We start from the raw sequence: 23,560 nt of genomic DNA, 5'->3' as shown, positions 1-23,560 counted from the left end.
CCTTGTTTGCATCAAGGCCTTATTCCATAGGCCTGCCCACTTCTCAATGCATTACTACTTAACAGTACATACATTTTGTAAACATAATGCTGGAATGTGAATTCTGAGCGCATGAGTCTTATTATTTATAATGTTAGTCATGCATGTTGGTTTGAAATGAAATTTATAAAAAAAATTATTCACAGGATTATATATAAATAATTAGAACTAAGATTTTTTTTTACCTAAAAGCCGACAGATTACGCTCCATAAAAACCTAAAAATAGGCTGACCATATTTCTTCCAGAAAGTAACAGAAAATCGCTAATCATTGTCCCAAGTGATGACGAAAGGAAAGCCCACAAAGTTTCTAATTTCACTGAAAAATCGCCAAAGGCACAAAATTACCAATTGTGGGAAATGAAGCTAGTAAAGTGTGAGGGGGGGGGGGGGGCTCATTATATTCTACTGAAAATGCAAACTCATGCTCTAAAATATGCCTTGAATCCTATAAATAATAAAAAAAAATACTCTATCACGTAAAAATAGCAAAATAATAAATACAGGTTTTTATGCATATTCGTTTTTACTTTTAAAAAATCCTTATTTTGTATTTTCTAGGCAGGCCCATCATTTCCCCCCCCCCCTCCTTTATACACCTCTTATACAGGGTGTTCTGTTAATGGGCAGACAAACTCAGAGGGTTATTAGTAGACATCAATAGGAAGGAAAGTTGCAATGGAACAGTGTCGCAAACCACGTTGAGAGGGTGAAAATCGCATGCAGGTTTCATACCTTGTCACGCTGGAACGATAAAAAAGCACAATAATTACAAAAAAGATTTATTATTACAAGAGTAGTAGGAAGTGACGGCCGCCGATGTTATTGCACAATCTACAACAAAGTCAAAACGATTCCCGGACGCTTGCGCTCGATGATACCAGGTATGCTTTTGATGTTTGCCGCAGCAAGCGAGTTTCGCGACATTTCTTAGGGGCCATTTAAGTATTACGTACGCAGATTTTCAGCCATTTTTGACCCCCCCCCCCCCTTGTCATCAAGTCAGCAAAACACTTAAAGACCAGTCGTAGTCCAGGCTCTGTCCCTGGTGGGATGTAAGCGATTTACCCGGAAGGGTTGGACCACGCTGGAGAATCAGCAAAACACTGACCCCCGTCAGCGCAGCTTAGAATATTTCTTATCTTCAAAAAATGGTGGTCGATGACGTAAGCAACATTCAAACCCCCCCCCCTTCTTATCAAAAAGCAAATCCGAAACCCCCTTGATGCTGACGTAATACTTGAATGACCCCTTACGTCAGATATGGTGAACGAACCCACGAACTCATTCAGCGATCAACTGACATCCACCTTTCGTCTCCTCTGGACTCAGCCTGCATGCGTTTTTCACCATCTCAATGTGGTTTCTGACACCACGTTCCATTGCAATTTTTGTTCCTCTTGATGCCTACTAACAACCCTCTGAGAGTGTTTGTCGGTCCATTAACAAATATCACCTCCCCTCTCGGAAAAAGTTGAAATGACTGATATACCCTATAGAAATAGGTCCAACTCTTAAATGAGCAATAAATATTGCATAAAAAAAGCACAGGTTGTTGAAAAAAATATTTACTTTATTTGAATCAATTTTATTTTGTAATCGCTGCACATACATAGTATTAGGAAAACCGATTGCGCATCAGGTTTTTTCTATTCCGAATTTAAAGAACAGAATTTACTCATTTTTCTATATGCTATTAAAAATGACTTTTTTTACAATTATTTCCTATTTTAAAAAAAATCTGGAAACACGACACAATTCGAATGGAAAACTGAAAAGTTTTTTAATGCAACATATTCATATTATGATTAACTTGCACAAAATAATAAATGAAATCTTACAGCTACGATGTGGAGGCTTTGATTACACCAACAAGCGCTGGTCTAACTATCCGCTCATGTAATTTATAACCAACTTTTGTTACGAGTCCAACTGTACCAGGTTCTTTACTGGCGTCCTCTTGTTCGAATAACGCTTCGTGAATGTTTGGGTCGAATTTCTCGCCAAGTGGATTGACCTGAGACACACCGTAACGCCTGAATACAGATTGTAACTGAGACTCTGTCATCAATACACCTTCGTATAAATTCTTAAGATCAGAGTTATTATCCATCGCGTCCTTGGGCACAGATTCGGTCGCTTTATTCAGAACATCTGCTATATCTACCAAGTCCTTCACAAAATTCTGTATTCCGTACTGTTTGGCGTCCGCAACTTCCCGTCGCATCCTCATCCGAATATTTTCATTCTCTGCCAGTGCTCTTTTGTATTTATCCTATGCAATTGTAAAAGAAAATATCCTTTAGATCACAATAAGCAGGGCTTCCACTCAAAAAATTATAAAAAATAGAACAAGGAGGGGGTACCCCCTCCAGACAACATAATCAGAGCACAAATAAAAAAAATCGGCCAAATTTTTTTTATTTTTTAAAAAATTCACAGCACTATTTCAGTATTCTATAAGATTGACTCGAGCCAAAGTGAAACAGAAACAATTTTGGCCAAAACATTGTGCAATTAGAGACAGTCGAGGCTCGTTATAGCGACCATTCCAATACAACGACCGGTAGGAAAAGTCCCAAATGTTTTCATATAAAGACTGTGCTACATGTTTTCCTTCTGATATAACGTCAGTTTTTCATGGAACGATGGAGCTTGTTCATACGAGCATCGACATCATGAGTACGGTGATAAAGGTAGAAGGGAATGTAAAAGAGGATGCCGCAATTGTTGCAAATGTTTTCTGAAAGAACATTGTGATTTCTAGAAATGGGCTGAGAAAAAGCCATCTAAGATATCAAAGAAACATTTTGTTTTCTGGATATCATGCTGAGGTGAACTCGGAAAGAAAAGTCATCTTGTCCCGGCGGAGACAAGATGACTTTTCTTTCCAAGTTCACCTCAGCATAATATCCAGAAAATAAAATGTTTCATTGTGATTTCTGTCTGCCGTTTCTTCTTCATATCATCAAGTATTTAGACCAGTTTCCCAACCTTTTTTGTCCCATCGCCCCCTTCTTCAGAATTTTTTTTTTCTTCCATCGTCCCCCAACGCAATCTAACCCATAAGATCCTATTTTATATCCGTAGCTTCTACCGCCCCCCAGGAACTTTCCATCGCTTCCATGGGGAATCACTGATTTAGACCATTCTCAAATCTCTCTCCCACTTCAACATGCCAACTTCTCTTCCTTACTTGTCCCACAAGTCTTTTCCACGCTTCTTTTGAAATCTCAGAGTGCGGTCTCCGGCCCTTATGTGCCACTGCGCGCACATGCAGTTTTCCCTCTAGTCATTGGGTTCAGCCAACATCACACTAGAAATATATTTAGTGTGGTGTTGGTTCAGCTATACATTTTAGTCAAATGGCTTGTACGTTACATCGAGTTGATAGCTGTCTTCATGGAGAGAACGACGCGAGTGATTCGATACTTGCCAGCACGGGGATCACTACTATAAATCTTTGCTAACTTTTTCTGACACAACCCTGCCTCTTTTGAGGTAACGGAAGTGCATCAGTCCAGGGTTGTCAGTGGTTCTATCTATCTGTCTATGAAACCACCCTTTAGGTGCATAAAATTCTGATGAAGTAGACGTTTCACCAGCCCTTTCCTTTATAGAACAGTAAAATTTTTTCGCCTTTTCTATTATAATATTACAATCAATAGGAATACCTTTTTTTGAAGCAATCTTGGACCCAAAAAAAACCATAGCATTTTCTGTACGAGAAACACGTGAATCCCATAGGCGATGCAAAGTTATCGTTGACAAAGGTCAACGATAACTTCGTATAAATTAAATTTTTGTATAAATTAAAACCAGGCAAAGTTTCTCATTTTTGTGATAATACAAAATTACTTTTTCAATCCGCAGATAGAAGTTTTTAATGACTACTCAAAACCCTCAAACTGAGCAGAAGAAAAATTAATAAAACAAAATGGTTCACATAGACCTCCCTCTAAATAACATGAAAAAACGATACAATTTCTGCTTTATCATAATCATTAATTGCAATCTAGTACTGCATTTGTATTATTTAATAATACAGTAAAATCTGTCTCTTTAACGGAATCGTAAGGGACCGATAATTTTTTTAGGATTCTGCTTAATAAAAGTTCAATTATATAATGTGTAAAATTATGTAATAATCTCTCGTGTGTGATTGAAATAAACTAAATTAATCGAAAATAGATAAAATAAATGAATAAATAATTAGTCTATAATTGCCAAGTACTGTTTCAAGATTTTGACAGCATCTGTAAAAAATTCCAACCTACACTGTTTTTCTTCTAAAATAACAACATTTAAGTTCTTTTTATAACTTTCTCAAATTTTTAATTAGGGTGTCAATAACTGTCATGTCAGGTTCGGTTTGTACATTATCGTATATGTTTATGTAATCCTCAGTATCAGGGCCGTAACTAAGAATTTTGTGAGGGGAAGATAGAAAGCAACATGATTTTGCCGCCCCTACCACTGTAAAATTCAATGATTTTATAAGTGTTTTTGTCACCAACTAAGATTTTCCACCACCACCCCCCTGAATTTTTCCAACAGGGCAGTTGCTCTTTGCCTCTAATTAATTCTGGCCCTGCTCGGCCTTACGATGGAATGTACACAGGTTGCATACAACTTTGTAAGTCTTGCATATCATTTGGAAATTCAACCCTGACACTGATTTCACCTGCAGAAAAGTCTGCTTTTCCGAAAAAATTGTCATAATTTCAAAAAGAAACTGCTTTACTACATATGTAGCTTGCTTTCGATGTAGTATGTAATATGTATGATTTTGATATACACCGTTGTATGATATCAAAATCATAGTATCAAGTACAGAAACGAACTCACATTTGCAAGCACAGATTGAGTAAAAAATTTTGGTGGAACATTAACATTTCGTATGATCCTTTGGTCGCCAAACACAGTGTTTGTGGGAAATTTTTCGTAACGTTTTTACGTTAGACAGGTTTCGTTTAATTTAGGTTTTTGAATGTGTATTTTGGCACTGGAATCACGGAACCACGATTTTTTCCGTCGAAGACAGGTTTCCGCTTAATACAGGTTCTGTTAACGACAGGTTTTACTGTATAGTGATGATTTCCTCTATATTTAAAAACAGTTACATGAATTTTGTTGACAGGATTTGGTGGAAAAGTAAGACAAATCCCTCGTCGAAAGCCTTTTCTTTTCTTTAAAAATATTAGATATAAAATAAGAGGATCTTAAAATCTTAAAAAATATAATCTTAACCTTCCAAATGTTTTCCGGGTGGGAGGGGCCGGTTTTTCCCCCTTCACAGAATTTCCTCTTAACTTTTATCAAATACTTGCATATTTCTCTGATTTTTATATATTTTACGTTTTCCCTTGACCATTTTTTATTTACCTGACTTTGCAGGTATAAGCTGGGAAATCGATCGTAAGACAACAATTTGAATTTTTTTAAACGACAAACGGTAATCGCGAACTTCTGCCAGAAAAAATAAATATATAAACTTCTGTTGAGTAAAAATTTCCAACAAAAGGCAATTCAACAATTCAAATCGTCTATTATCGCGAAAAAAAAACACAATCCGATCCTCGCAAAATGAAATATCAGCCAAGAAATTTTCAACATTTGGAAGACGGGAAGAGGTGAAGAAAATCGATTGATCGCAAATATTCGAAATGTTTTCATTTTTTAAAAAACCCACGCCTGTGCAGCAGCCAATATTCAAGAGAACTTTGATATCTGCCACCAAGACCTTCCGCAAATGGCGAATTCCGATCCTTAAAGCTGGCAAGAATCCGAAATGCGGCCCAACCTACACATGGATGCATGCCAATGTCTTGATGATCGTCGCGATCGCCCATTCGCTGAGGATGGTAATCCTCGGACCATTTTTCAACTGGCACTTCGGCAATCAGTACAAGCCCATACAAGGAATGCTTTCTTACGTAAGTTTAATTCCGCCCACATACCCTGTGTATTATTTTACTTCATGGTTTTCACGAAACGAAATACCGCTCATCCCGAATGAAACACCGATGCGTCCGATTCAAATACTGAGAACAAAGTACAATAATACCCCAAAACAACGCGATAGATGAGAATGAAGGTTGAGCCTATAAATGGTAGCGGGCCCATCACTAAGATTGGCAACCATTGTGAAAGGCCGACGATGCGGGCGGGCTCATCAAGCGATAATGCTGATGTCACTGTGCACGGTAATGGTGGATACGATGACCACGCATTCGCTGTTATACATAAGCTGTTCTAAAGCATCATTTCTTAGTTTTCGATTTATTATTTTCTGTTTTTAATACTGGTGCGTACACGCCTAATAGATATTCTCGTAAGTGCAATTTTAACGATTTTTTTTTACGATTTCCGAGGCATCGTCGGCCATTGCCGGGCTCACAAGGGTCGCCTTCCTAGTGATGAACCCGCTAATATTTTTAGGCTTCTTAGCCTCGGAAATAAAAAAAAATCGTTAAAATATAAAAAATATACTTAAATAGTATTTATAACAATGGTTCTCAATATGGGGTCGCACAGCCTCCCCGACAGGCTCTGAGATATATTCGGGAAATGGGCAAAAACCAAGTGAAAGATTCATTTAAGTTTGCGAATCCTTCCTATTCGTTACATATATAATCTGGAAGGAGACGAAGTGCGGGGCGGGCCAAAGATTTACAAAGGAATTTCATATTCAAAAAATCTCAAAAACTTGCTGAGGCCTTTCGGAAGTGAGTTTGAAGACATCGGTAAATTTTAGCGAAATTGGCGCGATTTCAACTCGGGAACGCTTTAGAGCAGTTTCCCAAAATGGGCAATATCACTCCCGGGGGAAGAGCATTGGAACGTTCCGGGGGGAGAGCGATGGAAGCAAAGGGTATAAGTAACATAGGATCCTATGGGTTCTCTTCAGAAGGGGAGGGGCGATGAGAGAAATTTTCTGAAGGGGGAGATGGAACAAAAAGTTTCGGAAACTTTGCTTTAGAACAGCGGTTCTCAACTGGTGCTCCTTGTGCACTCTCTAGGGGCTCCGCGGCCGCTCGAGGAAAACAAAAAAGAAAACAGCAAAATTAAAAAAAATAATTATAAATATTTTTAAATAATAAAAATAAATCGGTAACTTTGATGAATTAAAAAATTGGCCTACATGGCTCCGCCATAGAACTTGTTTACGTAAAAGGGCTCCGCGAGTCGAAAAAGGTTGAGAAACGCTGCTTTAGAGCATACATGCTCAACCCATGGTCAGCAAGCAAAATGTGATGATGTGGCCCGCAAAAATCAAGATTATCAAATCACTTAAGTGGTCCGTGACACATTTCCAAATCATTTGAGCGACACCCGGCACACGTCAAGCTCACTTAACTGACTCGGTTCATTGTAGATTACTTGAGAAGTACGCGGGTCGCTTCCAGATCACTTAATGGCCCACGATGCAGTTCACTTAAGCGGCAAGCAGCATTGTTATAGATCACTCACGTGGCTCTGGCACATTTTCAGACCATTTAAATGACTCGAAGCGCATTTCTATATCACTCACATTACCTTCGGCACATTTCCAGATCACTTCCCTTAAAAGCGGTAATTAGAACTCCCTTTCGAAATGTCATATCTTTTTTAATAGAATAGGCTTTCTTCAGATTTTCAGCAAGTGCAAACTAAGGGGTATAGGGAAAGGTTTCCCATTAAGAAATCGTTTTCACAAAATATCTGGGACTATCGATGCTAAAATAAGAGGCTTTTATGGAGGCGAGATATCTCGTCATTGCTGCTTAAAGGGTTAAATTGTCCGCGGCACATTTTGAGATCACTTAAGTGACCTGTGGGCCTGTTCCAGATTACGTGTTTGGTTTTTTCAGTGCTTCCATCTACATTTCAGAAGTGAAATGTAATGATCAAATATTTGTACCGCCTCGCGAAGCTGGCAACCACAGAAAGCCAACTTCAGCCGACTACCACTAAGGCACCGGTGGGGTTCGAACCCGGGTGCTAGCGATGAGAGACCACCGCAGCAGACAGCAAAAGAGAGCAGAACTCAGCGATTTCAGTTCAAATTTTATAAAAAAATTAGTTGGTGGCTATCTCGCATATCCGGCCCGCAAACTGAAAAGGTTGTGCACGCACGCACCCCGTTTTAAAATAACGCTTCTCTTTTGAATATAGGAAGATTTCGGAAGGTCTATGAATGGCAATTTGTGTCATAAAATCATAAGTCCAACTCTACACAACCCTCATCTTTTTTTTTTTGCGACCTTCCAGCTGATATCCTCGTTAGTGGCATCCTTGCTGAGCTGGTCATACATCGGGAAAATCCTCTTTGAAGACGCCTTCCGTGAAACTTTGTTGAACTTCGCGATGATGGCGGTTTTCGCGGTTATTGTGAAGATCATTGAAAGCCTTACGTCTCCAGCACGCGAAGAGTTGAACGATTACATCGAGTAAGTTTTGGAAAAAAATTGCAAGTTATAGTTCGACCTTGACATATGCTCAACTCATGGTCATACGGCCAAATTTGGCCCTCGGAGTCAGAGCCGGAACTACGGGTGGGGGTGCGCTACTGCCCCGAGCGGCAAAAACTCTAGTTACAGACCTACTCGGAGCAGCACCTCCTAGAGATAGGCCTCTGCACTGTTTGCCATAAACGTCATTCAGACTACCTAACAAGTTTGCCACATTTTGAAACACAGCATCCTATTCCGTTTCTTCTCATTTTGGCGTAGAATCTTCCTGATTAACTCACAAATACAGCATAGTGATTGGACGTGGAGCATAGAAATCACCAATTCTGAGCAGGGAATTTTTCTCCCCTGAATATTCTGAGGGGGTGCTGCTCCACATCACTTGAGTGACCCGTGGTATGTTCCCAGATCACTTGTGACCCGCGACATATCTCCAGATCACTTGAGTGACTGGCGGCACATTGAAAGATTACTTAGGTGACCCGCTGCACATTCCCAGATGAATGATCCCTGGCGCAATTCAACATCACTCAAACAACACGCGGCGCAATCCCAGATCACCTGTATCCGCGTCACATGTACATATCAACTGAGTAACCTGGTGCGCTCTTCCAGATCATTTAATTAAGTGGCCCGTGACACGTTTTCCAATCGATGTGTGATGTGTCCACTCTCCTAAAAGTTGAATACCCCCTAATATGCACACACCCTTGCGTATAAAAAATACGGCAATTAATATACATGCGTAACTCGGGAAAACACAGGGTTACGTACCACGATCTCAAATAGAATATTCAGACTGTACGGGCTGGAGTACGCATTTGAAAATTCCTGACCGTACAAATACGGTTTCCAGCGAATAAATTGCGAACAGTAAAAGTCCGTTTTAATGAATCAACCTACATGAACTTATTAGTTCATGAGACTTATCTATTAATAACTCATTAATAATTAACTGATCGCATATTATCTCGTTTTAATATCAATTCTTTTCGTCGTACTTTTAAGACGTGTACTATCACTATCGCACTACAAGTCGGAGGGGTTTAGAGGGTCATCCCCTCAACCACCATCGCAAGGAGCGGCCACAGCTCTTACTAGTGGTTACCTTTATACTGATTCACACAAGACCCCACCGCCCCCACGTGACAGTGTAAATTAATCGTAAATAATTATAGATTTCGCTTTTATTATGTCAAATAATTAATCAGAAAAATAATCATTGGATTTACTATTCCACTACAGAACGAATACTTAGAGGAAAGGGCCGTTCAAGTATTACGTCAGCTGATTTTTAACCATTTTTGCTCGAAATTTCTCTTCAAGAAATTCATTGCGACCTACCCTCTAAGCCAGTCGGCTTCAACCTGCGCTCCTCAAAGCATTAAGAATGCTCATGAGCACTTGATCAACGCTTCAACACCCTGCAAAAATTCAATTTTCAAAGATTACAATTTTGCAGATTTCAGGCATACCTATGTCAAAGTTGCCGTCAGGGGGTGCTCTTCGTTTGATGATGGGCATATGCAGCGCTCGCGACAGGTTGAAGACCCTCTGCTTTAAGCTTTATATGCTAAACCCATGGCCCGAGCGCCAAATATGGCCGTCGGGGTTATCTGACGTGGCCCGCCACCTCAAACCTAATTTTGTAGAAATGAACTAAGCGGTACATTTACGGTTCGCTTAAGTGACCCATGACACAATTCCACAGCATTTTAGCGACCCGCGATACATTTTCAAATCACTCAAGTAGGCCCGCCGAACATTTAGAGATCATTAAAGTGGCTCTATAGAGAACTTTTCCATACGGAAAATGTTAGTGCAGGTGCCCACAAACTATATAAGGAAAGCTTTTTCTCGTTTTTGGCACACAGAGTAAAATGACATTAAGAATATTTCACATTTTTATAAAGGGTGGTTAATGGATTAAACATCATTTAACCCCCCCCCCCCGTCATTAAAAGACAGCAAGCCCGAACTCCCCTCCCCATCAATTCTGACGTAATACTTGAATGGCCACAAAGTATACGTTTTGAAATGCAAAGTATCCGCTTTATATAGTGCAGTTTCTCCAAACTAAAGTGCAGTTAACCCCATCCCATAAATTAATGACTTCACCATGCATTCAAAATTCAAGATAAATTTTCGAAAAACTACACATTTTTTCTTTCGTGTTCTTGCTCGTTTTCCTCAGGAGAGTTTGGCACAAGGCACTACAGATAAACCCTCACAGTGTGCACATGATCATAGCACAGTGCACGGCTGGTCTCAACAGCCTCTACGAAAGCGCCCTGAACCATTGGAAAGCTCGGGGTAACGTTTTCAAGCTCGGTTTTCCGGGTAGGCGTCGCGCAGCTGCTGCTGTTGCTAATCCACAGGTACCGAATTCCATGCCAGCGGCAAACGAGAGCCAGCCGGAACCGGACGCGAGGACGACGAGGAGTGGAGCCATCTACGGGGCGTATCCCATAGTAAATGCTTGGGCCTCTGCACCAAAGCCGAACAACTGAAATATCCAGACAACCATGACACAAGGGGCCGAAAAATCACGTGGGCCATGTTGAGACAACAGTACCAAGTGCTGACTGAACCCAGAACACTTGAAAAATTATCATTCAAACAAAACTTCATGATGGCTACGAAATTCTTCAAGAAATTATATTTGTCGAAAAACCATGCTTGATGTATCGAAGATCTTTTCTCATTAACCAGTAAAAGTTATTCATGAACGGAAAGCCTTTGTCTCTTTGGAAGAATTCTAACAATATCTTACTGTATATATGGGCGCTTTATTCTTACATAAGCACATTTCCATAACAAATTTGAAGCAATGTGAGGAAACATATTCTCATCTTTTTTTACCCGATAGAAAAGGCTTAGGACTAAACTTTTCAGCATGAAACTGAGGTATGCGACTACCCTCTTTTCAATGGGGGAAATGTCAGTCCTCTGTAGCTTATTGGTAGAACACTCGCCTGGACTGTAAGAGGTTGCTGGTTTTATTACCCACGGAGGGATAGTGAATTTTTTCAAAACAGCTATAGTACAGGGTGGGCAAAAAGTCCGTAGAAATTTTAAAAATTCATAAAAACCGGAAAAATAACCGAAATAAAACGTTTTGCATGGTTAGCATCGCTAGGTCACGGGAATTTTTTAAAGACACGAAAAAAATTACTTAAAAACAGCCGATAGGTGGCGCTGAGGTACATACTGCTGTAATAAACGATTTCGTGGCATTCTGTTCGTTATTTGCGTACCTTTTCTTTGACTTGTGTACGTCAGTGCCACCTATCAGCTGTTTATTTATTTTCTGCATTAAAAAATTCCCGTGACCTAGCGATACCCCTGCAAACCGTTTTTTATTTCGGTTATTTTTCCGGTTTTTATGAATTTTTCGTTTCTATGAACTTTTTGCTTACCCTGTATAATCCCTTTTTTCTTCAGCAACATTTTTTGGCGATTTCTTTTCTAACCTGTTGTTCTACCTGGTCGGCCATTTTCTTCCGTATGAATTTTTTTTTCTGTCCGCTATTTCCTTTGGCTCCTAGGTTGCCATTCCTTCTTTTGCTGCTGGTTATCATCTGAAGGTGACATCACCCCCTAGAGGTTGCTAGTAATAATACGATTTTGTATAGACCACCGCTTTTAAATTAACCAAGTCTATTAGCATATTTTGCGATTTTTTTCCCCTGCATTCATACGGTGTATCATACATACCGTCTTTCCAGTATTCAGTTTTTTTTTTTTTTTGGAATATTTCATTTGGAATTTGTTCTCAGGACTGCATTTGGATTCTCTTGTCCCAAAGCAGAATATGCAGACATCTGTTGATTGTTCTGCGATGTACATTGAGGAACAATCAGTGCTATTACAGAACAATCTGGGAGAATTTTAAGAAAAATGTAGAGAACATTATTATGCAAATTTTTACTGTATAAAATTTCCAGTCAGTCAAGAGCTCATTGCAGAACAATGCAAAACATTCTGCTTTGGGGCTCTTAGGATGTACATTCTATATATATATATATATGTTTCTATTTTGATTGATTTGTTGCATACTAACCGTTATAAGTTTAATCCAGAAATCATGTTTTTACTAAACCCAAGAGAGCTTTTTGCCTTGACTTGTATTACTTAACAGAGTCCTGGATTTTATTTTCAATCCTGTATCTGGTCTAAGGATGTTATATTTTCACTCTTGATGCATTTGCATCTAGAACATTTTTCATACAAATGAATCTCTTACAAGGGGTCTGTCCAGACATTTTCTGTAGGGTCATTTTGTGAAAATTTTTCGTATTTTTGTGAAAAGCAAAATAGTCAGTCTAATTTATCAGAAAAATGAAATCGTTGAATGAAAATGTTAATTTTTATTTTGTGAAGGGTTCATTTTTGAGATCCAGAATTCCTCGAAGGGTCTGGATAACAGACCCAAATTTTGGCTGGACAGAACCTTTCCTACACCTAGAATGTTTTATAGTAGAATCTCGAAAATCAGCGGCCCAAAAGTTCGACTTTCGGGATAATCCGAAAATTACCAAATTTTCTTTTTGTAAGACCCTCTCCCCGTCCCCCCCAAAAGAACCAGACTTTATTTTTTTCTAAGATTGCTATGTAGCATGTACGTATTATACAGTAGTTTCTGTTTGAAAGGGACTAGACAGCCTCTCAGCTTCCTAGGCAGAGATAAACTTGGAAGTCTGGGGGGGGGCGCATGATGTCAATTTATATATACACATACACATTATACATACTCCACACACATACTCCGCCTTTGATGCTGGTGAGGGTAATGCCCAGTATCTCCACCAATGCTCAGCCTTACAATCGGTAACTGGTGGAATAAAATATTAAGACTCTTGAATGATAAACCCTTTTAACTTTGGGGGAGGAAGGTTGCTGAGAAAGAGGAGCAAGTTTGTTTTTTTCGTAATGGTGGACAATAGCATTGACACGAAACTGTTCACATAAAATCATTGAAAGGGCAATTGAATGCCCAACTCTGCTCATTTTCACATACGTTTCACATTCATTTTTTGAAACAAATCGTGTGACATCTGTACCTTATTCAAGAGTTAAAAATACAGTAAGAGTGCTTTTGCTTGTCTTTTATTCTTATTCTAAGTAAAACCAACATTTAGAGCATTTTTTATTGTTCATCGGATAATTCAAGTTTTTCTATAATCCGAGGTGCTCTCGGTCTCATCCACCTCGGATTATTGAAACTCTACTGTATTTTTAATCTTGATCCTTATTTAGTCTAAAAATGTTCTGTTTGTTATTGTTTTTGTCATTCACATTTTTATCATCATTTCTTTGTTTTAACCCTTAACTGGCATGGTGGGGTCATCTCGACCCCAAGCATTGCTCATCTTGCCACCCCTTCAGAAAGAAATGCATCAGGACTATCCTATTTTACGTACCTTTCAAACTAGTTGTTTTACCCATGTTTAATAAATTTATGATGTTCTACTCCTCCCCCCCCCCCCTATATCATTGATCAAAGTTTCTGTGGAAAGTCTAAAAACCTATGGGAAACAAAAAAACCGATAAAACGAAAAAGTGATAAAAATTGGATCAATAAACATTTAATAAATAAAATAAATATCAAAGAAAAACTCTACAAAAAACACAAAAAATACCCCCATGTTAAGTATTATGAAGATACATATAAAAATTTCGAAAAAGCTCTGAAACAAGAGATCAAGATAGTGAAAAACGAATACTACAGGAAAAAGTTTTTAAATTGTAACAATGATATTCGTAAACAATGGCAATTTATAAACCAAACTATAACGAATAAAAATAGGAAAATTACCCTGCCAGATACAACAAACCACAAACAATTGGCTGAAAACTTTAATGCAGATTTTATAAATCGAAACTTAGATAGTGAGGATTCTAATATAAGTGCTTCTCGAAACTGTGATAGCAATGCATCGATATCTTCAATGATGATATCTGGCATTGGAAACAATGATTTACACAAGATAATATCAGAACTAAATGAACATAAAGCGACAGGATATGATGGTATAACAGTAAAAATGATCAAAATCATAGCCAGATATCATAATGACTTGTTACTATACCTAATAAATACTTCACTAATAAAAGGAATTTTCTATCCCGAGCTCAAAGTTTCCATCGTGTACCCAATTTTTAAAAAAGGTGATAAAAACCTTTTAGCAAATTATAGACCTATTTCAGCACTCCCGGTTTTTTCAAAAATAGTTGAGAAAAGTATGAAAACAAAATTGATTAGTTACTTGAAACGTATAGACTTCTTTGCTGAGAATCAATACGGTTTTCAAACAGGAAAAAGCACTGAAATGGCAATCGCGAAAGTGAATGAATATCTAAACCAGAGCTTCAACAACAATAATTATTCAATAGCAGTTTTTATCGATTTAAAAAGAGCTTTTGATAATGTAGATCCATCTCTGTTATTACATAAGATGGAGAATGCCGGAATTCGTGGTGAACTATTGCGGTGGTTCGAGATGTACTGTTATGGACGAATACAGGCAGTCTATATAGAAAATGAAAAAAGTGATTACCTTGAAATAAAAAAAGGAATACCTCAGGGAACAGTACTTGGCCCCACACTTTTTCTGATATATATAAATGAATTATGCCTCCTAAATTTGCATGGTAGAATAGTGTCTTTCGCGGATGACACCGTATTATATGTTGAAGGTAAAAATATTTCTCATTTGATAACTGAAGTTGAAGATGACCTTAGACAGATTAACACATGGCTAACAGAAAATAAATTACTTCCAAACGTAGAAAAAACAAAATTCATCTGTCTAAAAATTAGAGATATTAAACCAGAAACTCCAATATCACTAAGATTACACGTTTGTAAATACCCCTCCCAAATTTGTTCTTGCAGTCACATAGAAAGAGTAAGAGAATATAGTTATTTAGGTGTAGTTATACAAGACGACCTAAAATGGAATAGCCATTCTAACAATGTTTGTAATACGATAAGAAAACAAATTGCAGCTTTATATAGATTAAGAAACATTGTAAGTCCGGAACTCCTTAAAACAATTTTCTACGCCTGGATCCAATCAAGAGTAACTTACGCTATTACAGTGTGGGGAGGTGCCTATCACGACAATATTAAGAACTTAAATAACATCTATAATCGCATAAAACGTAAGGTAATGTTATTTAATAATCCAGATCTACTGAAATCAGAAATTTTAATACTTAATCTAAGACAAATTTATGTGTATAAAATGATAATTTTTATGACTAAAAACCATAATTTATTTCTTAAAACTAATAACGATAGAACCTCAAATAGATACAACTTCTTGTACATAACTCCAAAAACAAACAAATACCTTGTTCAAAAAAGTATAAATTACTTAGGACCAACTATTTGTAACAAATTCGGAAAAAAATTATCAGACCTTAGAATAAATAAACTTCTCAAGAAAGAAATCTTCACATTCTCAAACTCTATAACGAATTTTGAAAGGTTTATTGAAAATATAAATAGGTAACCAACGAAAAATTTGAAATATCTAGAAAAAAAAAAAAATGAATGAAATGAAATAAATATAAATCGAGCGTGCCGTTTATTATATATAATATTTATTAAGCTCTAGGACGGACCAAATGGGTCCCTAAGAGCTGCATAGTGTATGTTTTGTTTTTTGTTCTGTTGTCTTTATTTTATTTTGTATATCTGTGTCCATGTATTTATGTGTGCTGTTTTGATTAATTAAAAAAAAAAAAGTCAAAATGACCCTACCACACGTTTTTTTTGTATGTTGGCCGGAGTGTTCAGATTTGAATGGCATCTTGGAAGAGCGTCAGTTTGCTCAATAACGGTTTCAAAGTAATCATGAAACATCAGATATCCAAGGTTGAACTTAAAAACAGTGCTGTTAGTGATACGAAAGATCTGTGTGATCAACACTTTGTGCTGTTGCTTGTAAGGACTGTGTTTCTAACTTTGAATACGACTAACTTTGGTGCTTGTGAAAATGTTAAATATTATTTGAATTTGTAAGTTTAATTTTTTCATCTGTTTTCATTTATTCATCATCTGTTTATTTTTTATTCATGAAAATTGTGTTCAAAAATTTAATATATAATTTTAAGAAAATTTCAAAAGTCACATATCTCTTGTGTCTTAGTAAAAGATTATTTTGAGAAAATAATTAAAAAATTTTAAAACTTATTTAGTGACTTAACTACTACTTTCAGAAATGCCGCTATACTCTAATTTACCTGGGTCCCAGAACCCAGGCTATTCAAAAAATGTGGGTCTCTTTCGAAAAAAATTATCTTGAATTTTTCCTAGCACCCCAGGTTTTTCATCACCCGCTTATATCTCTTCATTGATATAGAGTGGCAGGCCATGTTCTGGGTAGGAGAAGGAGGTATCTCTGTGAATTAAATAATTCATTTCTAAAAAACATGTTTTATCCAAAGGTTCATTTACTTTCATTGCCTACTAGTAGGAAAAGCAAAGAAGCCCATTAACACTGAGAACTGAACATGTGGAATTCATCACATGTAATAAATCTATCGCAAATATACAGTCGATGCCGATGGGAATATCATTCCCATTTAGAATGTTTTTCCACTTAGTCTGACTTATTTTTGTCGTCCCAACTCTATAAATAATTCTCATTAACCCATTTGCATCATAAGCACATATATGTGAGGAAATTTTGTTGGCCATTATCACCAAAGTGCAGATATGTGCGCTAGTTTTTTATGTATGTATAAGAACAAAACACTAGAGTACTATCATACTGAATAAAATTATTAAATTTAACTTTTCAAATTGTTTTCAATATATATCTTCATTGAACTAAGTAAAATTATAAATTTTTTGTGTAACACCATTTTGTTTTTTGCTTTTTTTTCATTTTGAAATATTTCTAACTTTATACAATAAAAAATGTTTGGCGATATGGGCCAATTTTCCACTTTTTCAAATGATGCAAATGGGTTAAGATTTCCTGTTTAAAGTGTTTTCCTGCTTACAACGTTATGACAGTTTTTGAAAAACGTTATAAGCAGGATCCACTGTAATTAAAAGTTAGAGGCACACATTTATATATTTACTAATAGATTTATTTATTAATTCTCTTCTGATTGATTTTCCATTTCTTTAAAAAACAACTTAGCCCTTTCAATAGTATCTTCTGCTTTAAATTTAAAGTAAATGGGATTCTCTCTCTGACACATCTCTTCTGATCCCCTACTCATATAAATCCCCGCGAAGCAATTTCCTGGTATAGAATGACTTTATTTTCCCTCCCTGATAGCCCGCCACTCTGATCTGTTGCCATTTAACTGCCATATATTTTCACACCTGAATGTGATGTTAGATTTGTTTTTGTGAAACTTCAGGGTGTTTGTGTGCCCAGCATTTAGCTTGTTTTGTGTTCAGTAAGTGGTGTCATCTATCTAGGACCACAACTAGATACTTTCTCAAATGGGGAAAGCACACATTTTGTCACCCAGTGTAAAAGAAGCAGCTATAAAGGGTGAATTTGGTGCCTCCTCCAGAGCTGGGGGGGCACCTAACCCGCCTACTTTCCCCACCCCCTTAGTAGCAGCCCTTCATCTATCCTCCAAATTGGTAATGTGTGGATTTGAAATTTAATGTATACATATTTGTGTTGTAGGTCTGTGTGATTTTCGTGGCAAACAGAGCCTTTTCCAACACAAAATTGTAAAACCTTAGAAAATCAAATTTTTAGCCGATTACCACTGCACAATCACGGGTTCGAAACCCAGATTTTCACCAAGGGCGAAATCTCGGGGTATGGGGGGGGGGGCGAAAAGAAGACAAACAAAAAGACAAGAAAATGAAAAATAATTTTGTAGTAAATAATATCAGAGAAAATAGTCTTATACTATGTTAATTTAAAATTATTTTTCAGCGTTAGTGACCCTCTGTGGAAGAAATCCTTGTGCCCCTCCAAAAGCCAATTCTGCATACACACCCATGATTTTCGTGATGCGAAATGACAACTACCGCATAGCAGCTACAGATGACAAAACTGTGGATATTCAAGGTAGAGTTTTTACAGATTCATGTTATTTTTAACAACCTCGGAAAATGTTTTACACTGAACAGACATTCCAAATCCTTTAGGATTTTTCACAAAATGTGCATTCACAATCTTATAAGAACAAGGGGAATTTACACCATATACACGCTGTCTTTGAATGCCGCCAAATAGCCACAAAAGAACCATAATTTCCGGTTTGTAATTGAAGGGGATAAAATCTGCATGGGAATAGAAACTCCGAAATTTGAAAATTCTGTACACGACGCCCCTCATTAAGGGAAGCAGCAATATCTTCAACAACCCGTGTGTCTATCAATACATTATACAAAGTAGTAAAACCACTTTCTCAAGGTTCACACGATCATGATGGACTGTAAAAAGAATTTAAAAAAGGGCGGGGGGGGGGGGGAATTGGATTTTTTTTCCCTCTCTACTTTTTTCTTCTTCTTAGAACTAGGAAAGAATGTGTCCCAGAAGACAAGTGAACCAAATATTTATGCATCCTTTTCCAAAATTCCGGGTCATCTCTGACTTTACCACATACCAACTCCGGTCATATATTGCCATACAGCAATTTCCAATCAGTGGAGTTGGGTGGGAAATGAAGGCACCATCTATTGGTGGTCACCCCAGGATCGGTAGGTAAAGAACTTGCTTCTGACATTCTATGCCTGGATTCAAACCTGTGGGCCTTGGCAGTGACCTTCATAGTGGAAGACGAGCATCTTACCACTGCACCCCACTCAGGCTAGTGACTTAACTGAAAGATGAAGTTATGTAAAAAAAAACCCATTGCTTTTATGAAAACTCTTTGTTGATATTTTGAATGCATTAATACTTGGAGTTGAAATGGCATCACAACGCCAGTTAAGCACAGAATTTTCACAACACAAGTAAAGAGCCAGTTTAATGGCCATAGTATCGTAGGTGTCGGAACCTGGGTACTGAGGCTATTTGAGCCCCAGCCCCCACGCAATAATTCAGGAATATACAATGCAAAGCACCATTCCGTCTGATGTGCGAGGGATTTGAGTCCTGTATATACGAAACAAATGATCAGTTTTACCCCCACCCCAATGCTTCCCTGTCTGTGCTTCTGCATAGTATTATAATTTTTTAACACACCATTTTTTTTGGCAAGAAAGCATGAGCAGGTCTGAAAGCATGATTTCATTTCACTTTTGGTGACTTCTCATCATGCTTCGACGTTTTTCGTACCAAAGAAAAAAATCTACACATTATAAAAAAAAGGATTATACAAAAGCTGTACTGAATTTTTTTTTACCTTCATCTTCACTCTCACTTGGTAACCAATCATTCCTACCACAACTGAAAGGTCGGGTTGGGGATTTCAGTCCATAAAACAAAATTTTTCAGGAGACCAAAAAAAAAGTTTCTTTAGAAATCTGGTATCGTTTTTTATGCATGTCACAAATTCCTTTTCTGCTGTGCATGTGGTGGACTCTAATCGTTTCCCCATCTGTGCACTATAACTAAGATCATCTCCCACCACCCATGCTATAAATTTCTTCCTTTATTACAGCACACTAAAAGTATTTTTGCTTCTGGTATTTTACGCCATCAAAAGAGATGGTTCCGAGCTACGCAAAAATATTAATTTCATTTTTCTTGGACTAAAATCGTTCCCCTCTGACCCTTCAATTGCTATTAACATTTTCACACATCATTACTTACTTCAGTGTCGTTCAACCTCTCTTGAAGCTGTTGATTCTTATCTAGTAGTTCTTTCTCTTTTGGTGACACCTCCTCTGTAGGCGGCTGCTTCTCTTCACAGGGTGCTTCGCTCTCTGGCGCCTTGGAGCTCTCGTTGGTCGCTGTACTGGAAACAGTGCCAGCGAAACCTCTACCACATGCTATCCTAGATGGAGACACGAATATTTACATGTACGTTTACTTCATTCAAGGCTAAAGCAAGAAGAAAAGCGGGCAGGTTTGGTGCCGAACCAGAGGGACGAAAATTTCACCTTTAAATCTGTCCTTCCACATTACAAGGGGCGCCGAAGTGCGTTTTCGCACCGGCTGACAAAGCATCTAGTTGCGACCCTAACTACATCATAGATAACAGTAAAAAAACACAATATATCACTAAATAGCCAAAAAGTGTGTAAAGATCCTTCTCCACATTTCAATCTTACTATAATTTGAGGCACTTAATCTGATGATGCAACAAATGTTTGGTTGTTGGGGGGGGGGGGGGTTAAACAACATACTTATGCCAATAGTAAACATTAATTACATTTCTGAGCATTACCTGAGCGGAGCTCGGTTCATCAACGGGTAATAATAACGGACATTTTTCCGCATAAGTGCCCGGACAACACGAGTGCACATGGAGGCAGACATCTTGATAAGGATAAGGATAAGGATGCCTTTGTAACGGCTAGCACCGCAACACCGGTGCCTCTTCTCATCGTGGTTGATTTCTTTTGCTATGCCACTGCATTAGCAGTGCTTTCGTGTCATTCACGATTTTTTCCTTGTCAGATGGTCTTCTAATGTTTAGACCGAGTCTAAAAGCAACACGTTCATCTACATCTGGAGGCTCTTGTAGGTACATTTGGCAGCGTGACAATTCAGGACAGTGTAATAGGATGTGTTCTATGGTTTCCTCGTTCATCCTGCAGAGAGGGCATGTAGCGATCATGTTCACAGTGAACTTAGCAAGACGGTGGTTTGTCTCCAGTGAGCGAGTCCGAGCTTTGAAGAGGAGTGTTGATGGAAGAGATCCATCATACGCGCTCTCCCAGGAATAGGCCAACTTCCTGCAATAGTAGTTCAATGATGATTTCTTTAGTACTTCTTGCCTCCACAATTCGTGGGCCTTCTTGCGAATCGATGTTTTAATTGCTTGACCTGGTCGCTGGATGTTTTGTAGCACTAGCGTGTTAAGATACTTTTTACCGAGGAAGTTGGTCCTACGCCACCAGGATGTACTTTGGAGGCAATAGAAAGAGTAGATGAAGAGTTTTTTCACCACTCTACGATCATCCAGTGACCAAAGTCGGGCGACGTATGATAGTTTTGATCTTGCTTCCCTTACTTCAAAGGTGGAGATACCAACTTCACCTTGGATTGCGCACGTTGCTGCGAGTGAGGTCGCTCCGAGGGCGAATCTACAAACCGAGGTCTGAGCAGCTTCCAGAGCCCTTCTGGTTGTTTGGTCGAAGACCAGAACTGCATCTGCACAAGAAAGAGATGGTACCGCCACGGCCTTCCATAGAAGTCTTGCAACCTCATATCTGTTGTAGGAGTAGAGTGCTCTACTTTTGATGAGCCCCTGGAATTTTAAGGCTTTTGTGGTCAGATCCCGGTTGTGGGTCTTCCATATTCCCGGGCCAGCACTGATCTTGACTCCAAGATATTTGTATTCATTGCAGGGATCTACAGTGATGTCGCCAAGGTGGAAGGTTGTTTCATTGGATCTGGGAGCGAGATCTTCAGTACTGACCAGATGCATAATTTTACATTTGCCTGCGGAAAACTGCAACCCCTGTGTTTCGGCAAATGTATATGTTACGTCCAGCATCCGCTGCATCTCCTCAGCATTGTCGGCAAATACGCATTGACGCAATAATCAACACAAGGATGAGCAAGCCTTTGCATCGGCTGGCATTGCAGGACCAGTGCTTCTTCTGTACGGAGATCTCTGTATTTGCAGTGTCATCTTTCGCAACAAATTTCCATACGCTGACCATACTTCTTCCATTGAGAGAAATAACAAATTTCATTTAAAACACGGCAAATTGCCAGTATTCTTCAAGCATGACGCCAAAGGAATACAAATTTCCCAATTTTTTCTGAAAATCACTGGAAAATTAATAATGACAGGAAATGAAGAGCTACTCCCAGGGCCACAAATAGATACTTCGTCATTCCGGGCAATCACACATTTTGACGCCCGTGCAATGCAGGAGCAGATAAAGGATGAATTCGGCGTCCCCCTCTGGTCCAATACCCGGAGCTTCCCACCCCAGCGTTGGGGCGCTTATTTTAATACTAAACCGCATATTCCCCGAGGAATTTCTCATGGAGAAAAAAAAAACGTATTCACAGTTGGATGGGTATTTCTAATGAATAGGTGCATGTTATGCATATATATCCCTCGCTTTAACGTATTTAAGTTGCTAGAGTTGTGCATGTTTCGTATTATACTAGTGCTACCATATCTCTCACATTTCGAAATGAGCGGCAAATATAGTATTGTGTTGAAGGTCTGCTTGCCTTCTGGGGAGAGACTTTTTCAAATAGGGGAGCAGTTCGAATTCATGCCTCGAAGTTGGAAAGCCTCAATAAACCAACTTCAGCTGACCACCAATGTGTCACCTACAGGGTTTCAAAACAGGATCCTCACGGTGACAGTCCAGTCGGGGGCAATGAAGCATTTCTCCAAATCATCACAGTGGATTAAAATGTATCCCACCACATCAGTTCAAAGAACTGAATGTGTGTATTTCTGTTGAGCCCACATGAATAAACAAACTCGTCATGATGCACACTTTGAGAGAAATACTACCCAATCAATGGCCACAGACAGATTTAACGGAAGGGCACTGGGTGCGCATCCCGACTTCTGAAGAACCCTACAAAACACGAACTTTACACTTTCTTCTTTGAATCTGCTTCTGCCTATGACATAGTATTTTCATGAGATAACATTTGAGAAATTCCTTGTATTAACTTTTGTATTTTGATGTTGACGCTCAATTTCTGCAATAAAATTTTAATTGCTTACACTGTACAACTTTTATTTATTTTACAGTGCAAGCAATTTTTTATTTATTTTTTATTGAGTGATGAGAATTTTTCAAAGGGAAGCGGGGGTAACTGGCTCACATTTGGGAAACAAGAGAAACCATAAATTTACTAGAAAATGTTTTTTGCAGAAAAGGGTCTCGAAAATTCTAGAATCTGTTATGTGAGAGTCCTGATAAAAGTAACAGTTAATATTCAATAAATATTGCACATAAATAAAAAGTATAATCAACAGGCTGA

The 23,560-nt window shown here is 38.2% G+C and overlaps 1 protein-coding gene across 2 annotated transcripts; it reads right to left on the bottom strand.

Moving 5' to 3' along the window:
- Window positions 1-1,797: 1,797 nt before the first annotated feature.
- Roe1 (grpE protein homolog, mitochondrial Roe1) lies at window positions 1,798-20,918 on the bottom strand. 2 transcript variants are annotated; one of them, XM_089245132.1, is made up of 3 exons: window positions 20,820-20,918; window positions 20,243-20,426; window positions 1,798-2,314 (listed from the first exon to the last, which is right to left on the bottom strand). In XM_089245132.1, the coding sequence occupies exons 1-3, from the start codon at window positions 20,909-20,911 to the stop codon at window positions 1,883-1,885; spliced, it is 708 nt and encodes a 235-aa protein (XP_089101258.1). In that variant the 5' UTR covers window positions 20,912-20,918; the 3' UTR covers window positions 1,798-1,882. The 2 variants fall into 2 exon arrangements, with proteins under 2 accessions (XP_089101258.1, XP_089101259.1); XM_089245133.1 differs by having other exon boundaries at window positions 20,805-20,916.
- Between the last annotated feature and the right edge of the window lie 2,642 nt (window positions 20,919-23,560).

This window comes from Pholcus phalangioides, unplaced genomic scaffold (genome assembly GCF_987345545.1).
Source record: "Pholcus phalangioides strain wild (caught in Gottingen) unplaced genomic scaffold, Ppha-v1.0 ptg000015l_1, whole genome shotgun sequence".
Taxonomy (NCBI): domain Eukaryota; kingdom Metazoa; phylum Arthropoda; class Arachnida; order Araneae; family Pholcidae; genus Pholcus; species Pholcus phalangioides.
The sequence above is the reverse complement of the archived record's forward strand: the minus strand, read 5'-3'. Positions and strand labels throughout refer to the sequence as shown.

Coding starts and splice junctions, on each gene's coding strand:
- Roe1 (XM_089245132.1), bottom strand. CDS start 20,911: ATGTCTGCCTCCATGTGCACTCGTGTTGTCCGGGCACTTATGCGGAAA. Junction 20,427..20,819: donor ATGAACCGAGCTCCGCTCAG/GTAATGCTCAGA, acceptor GTCTCCATCTAG/GATAGCATGTGGTAGAGGTT. Junction 2,315..20,242: donor AGAGGTTGAACGACACTGAA/GTAAGTAATGAT, acceptor ACAATTGCATAG/GATAAATACAAAAGAGCACT.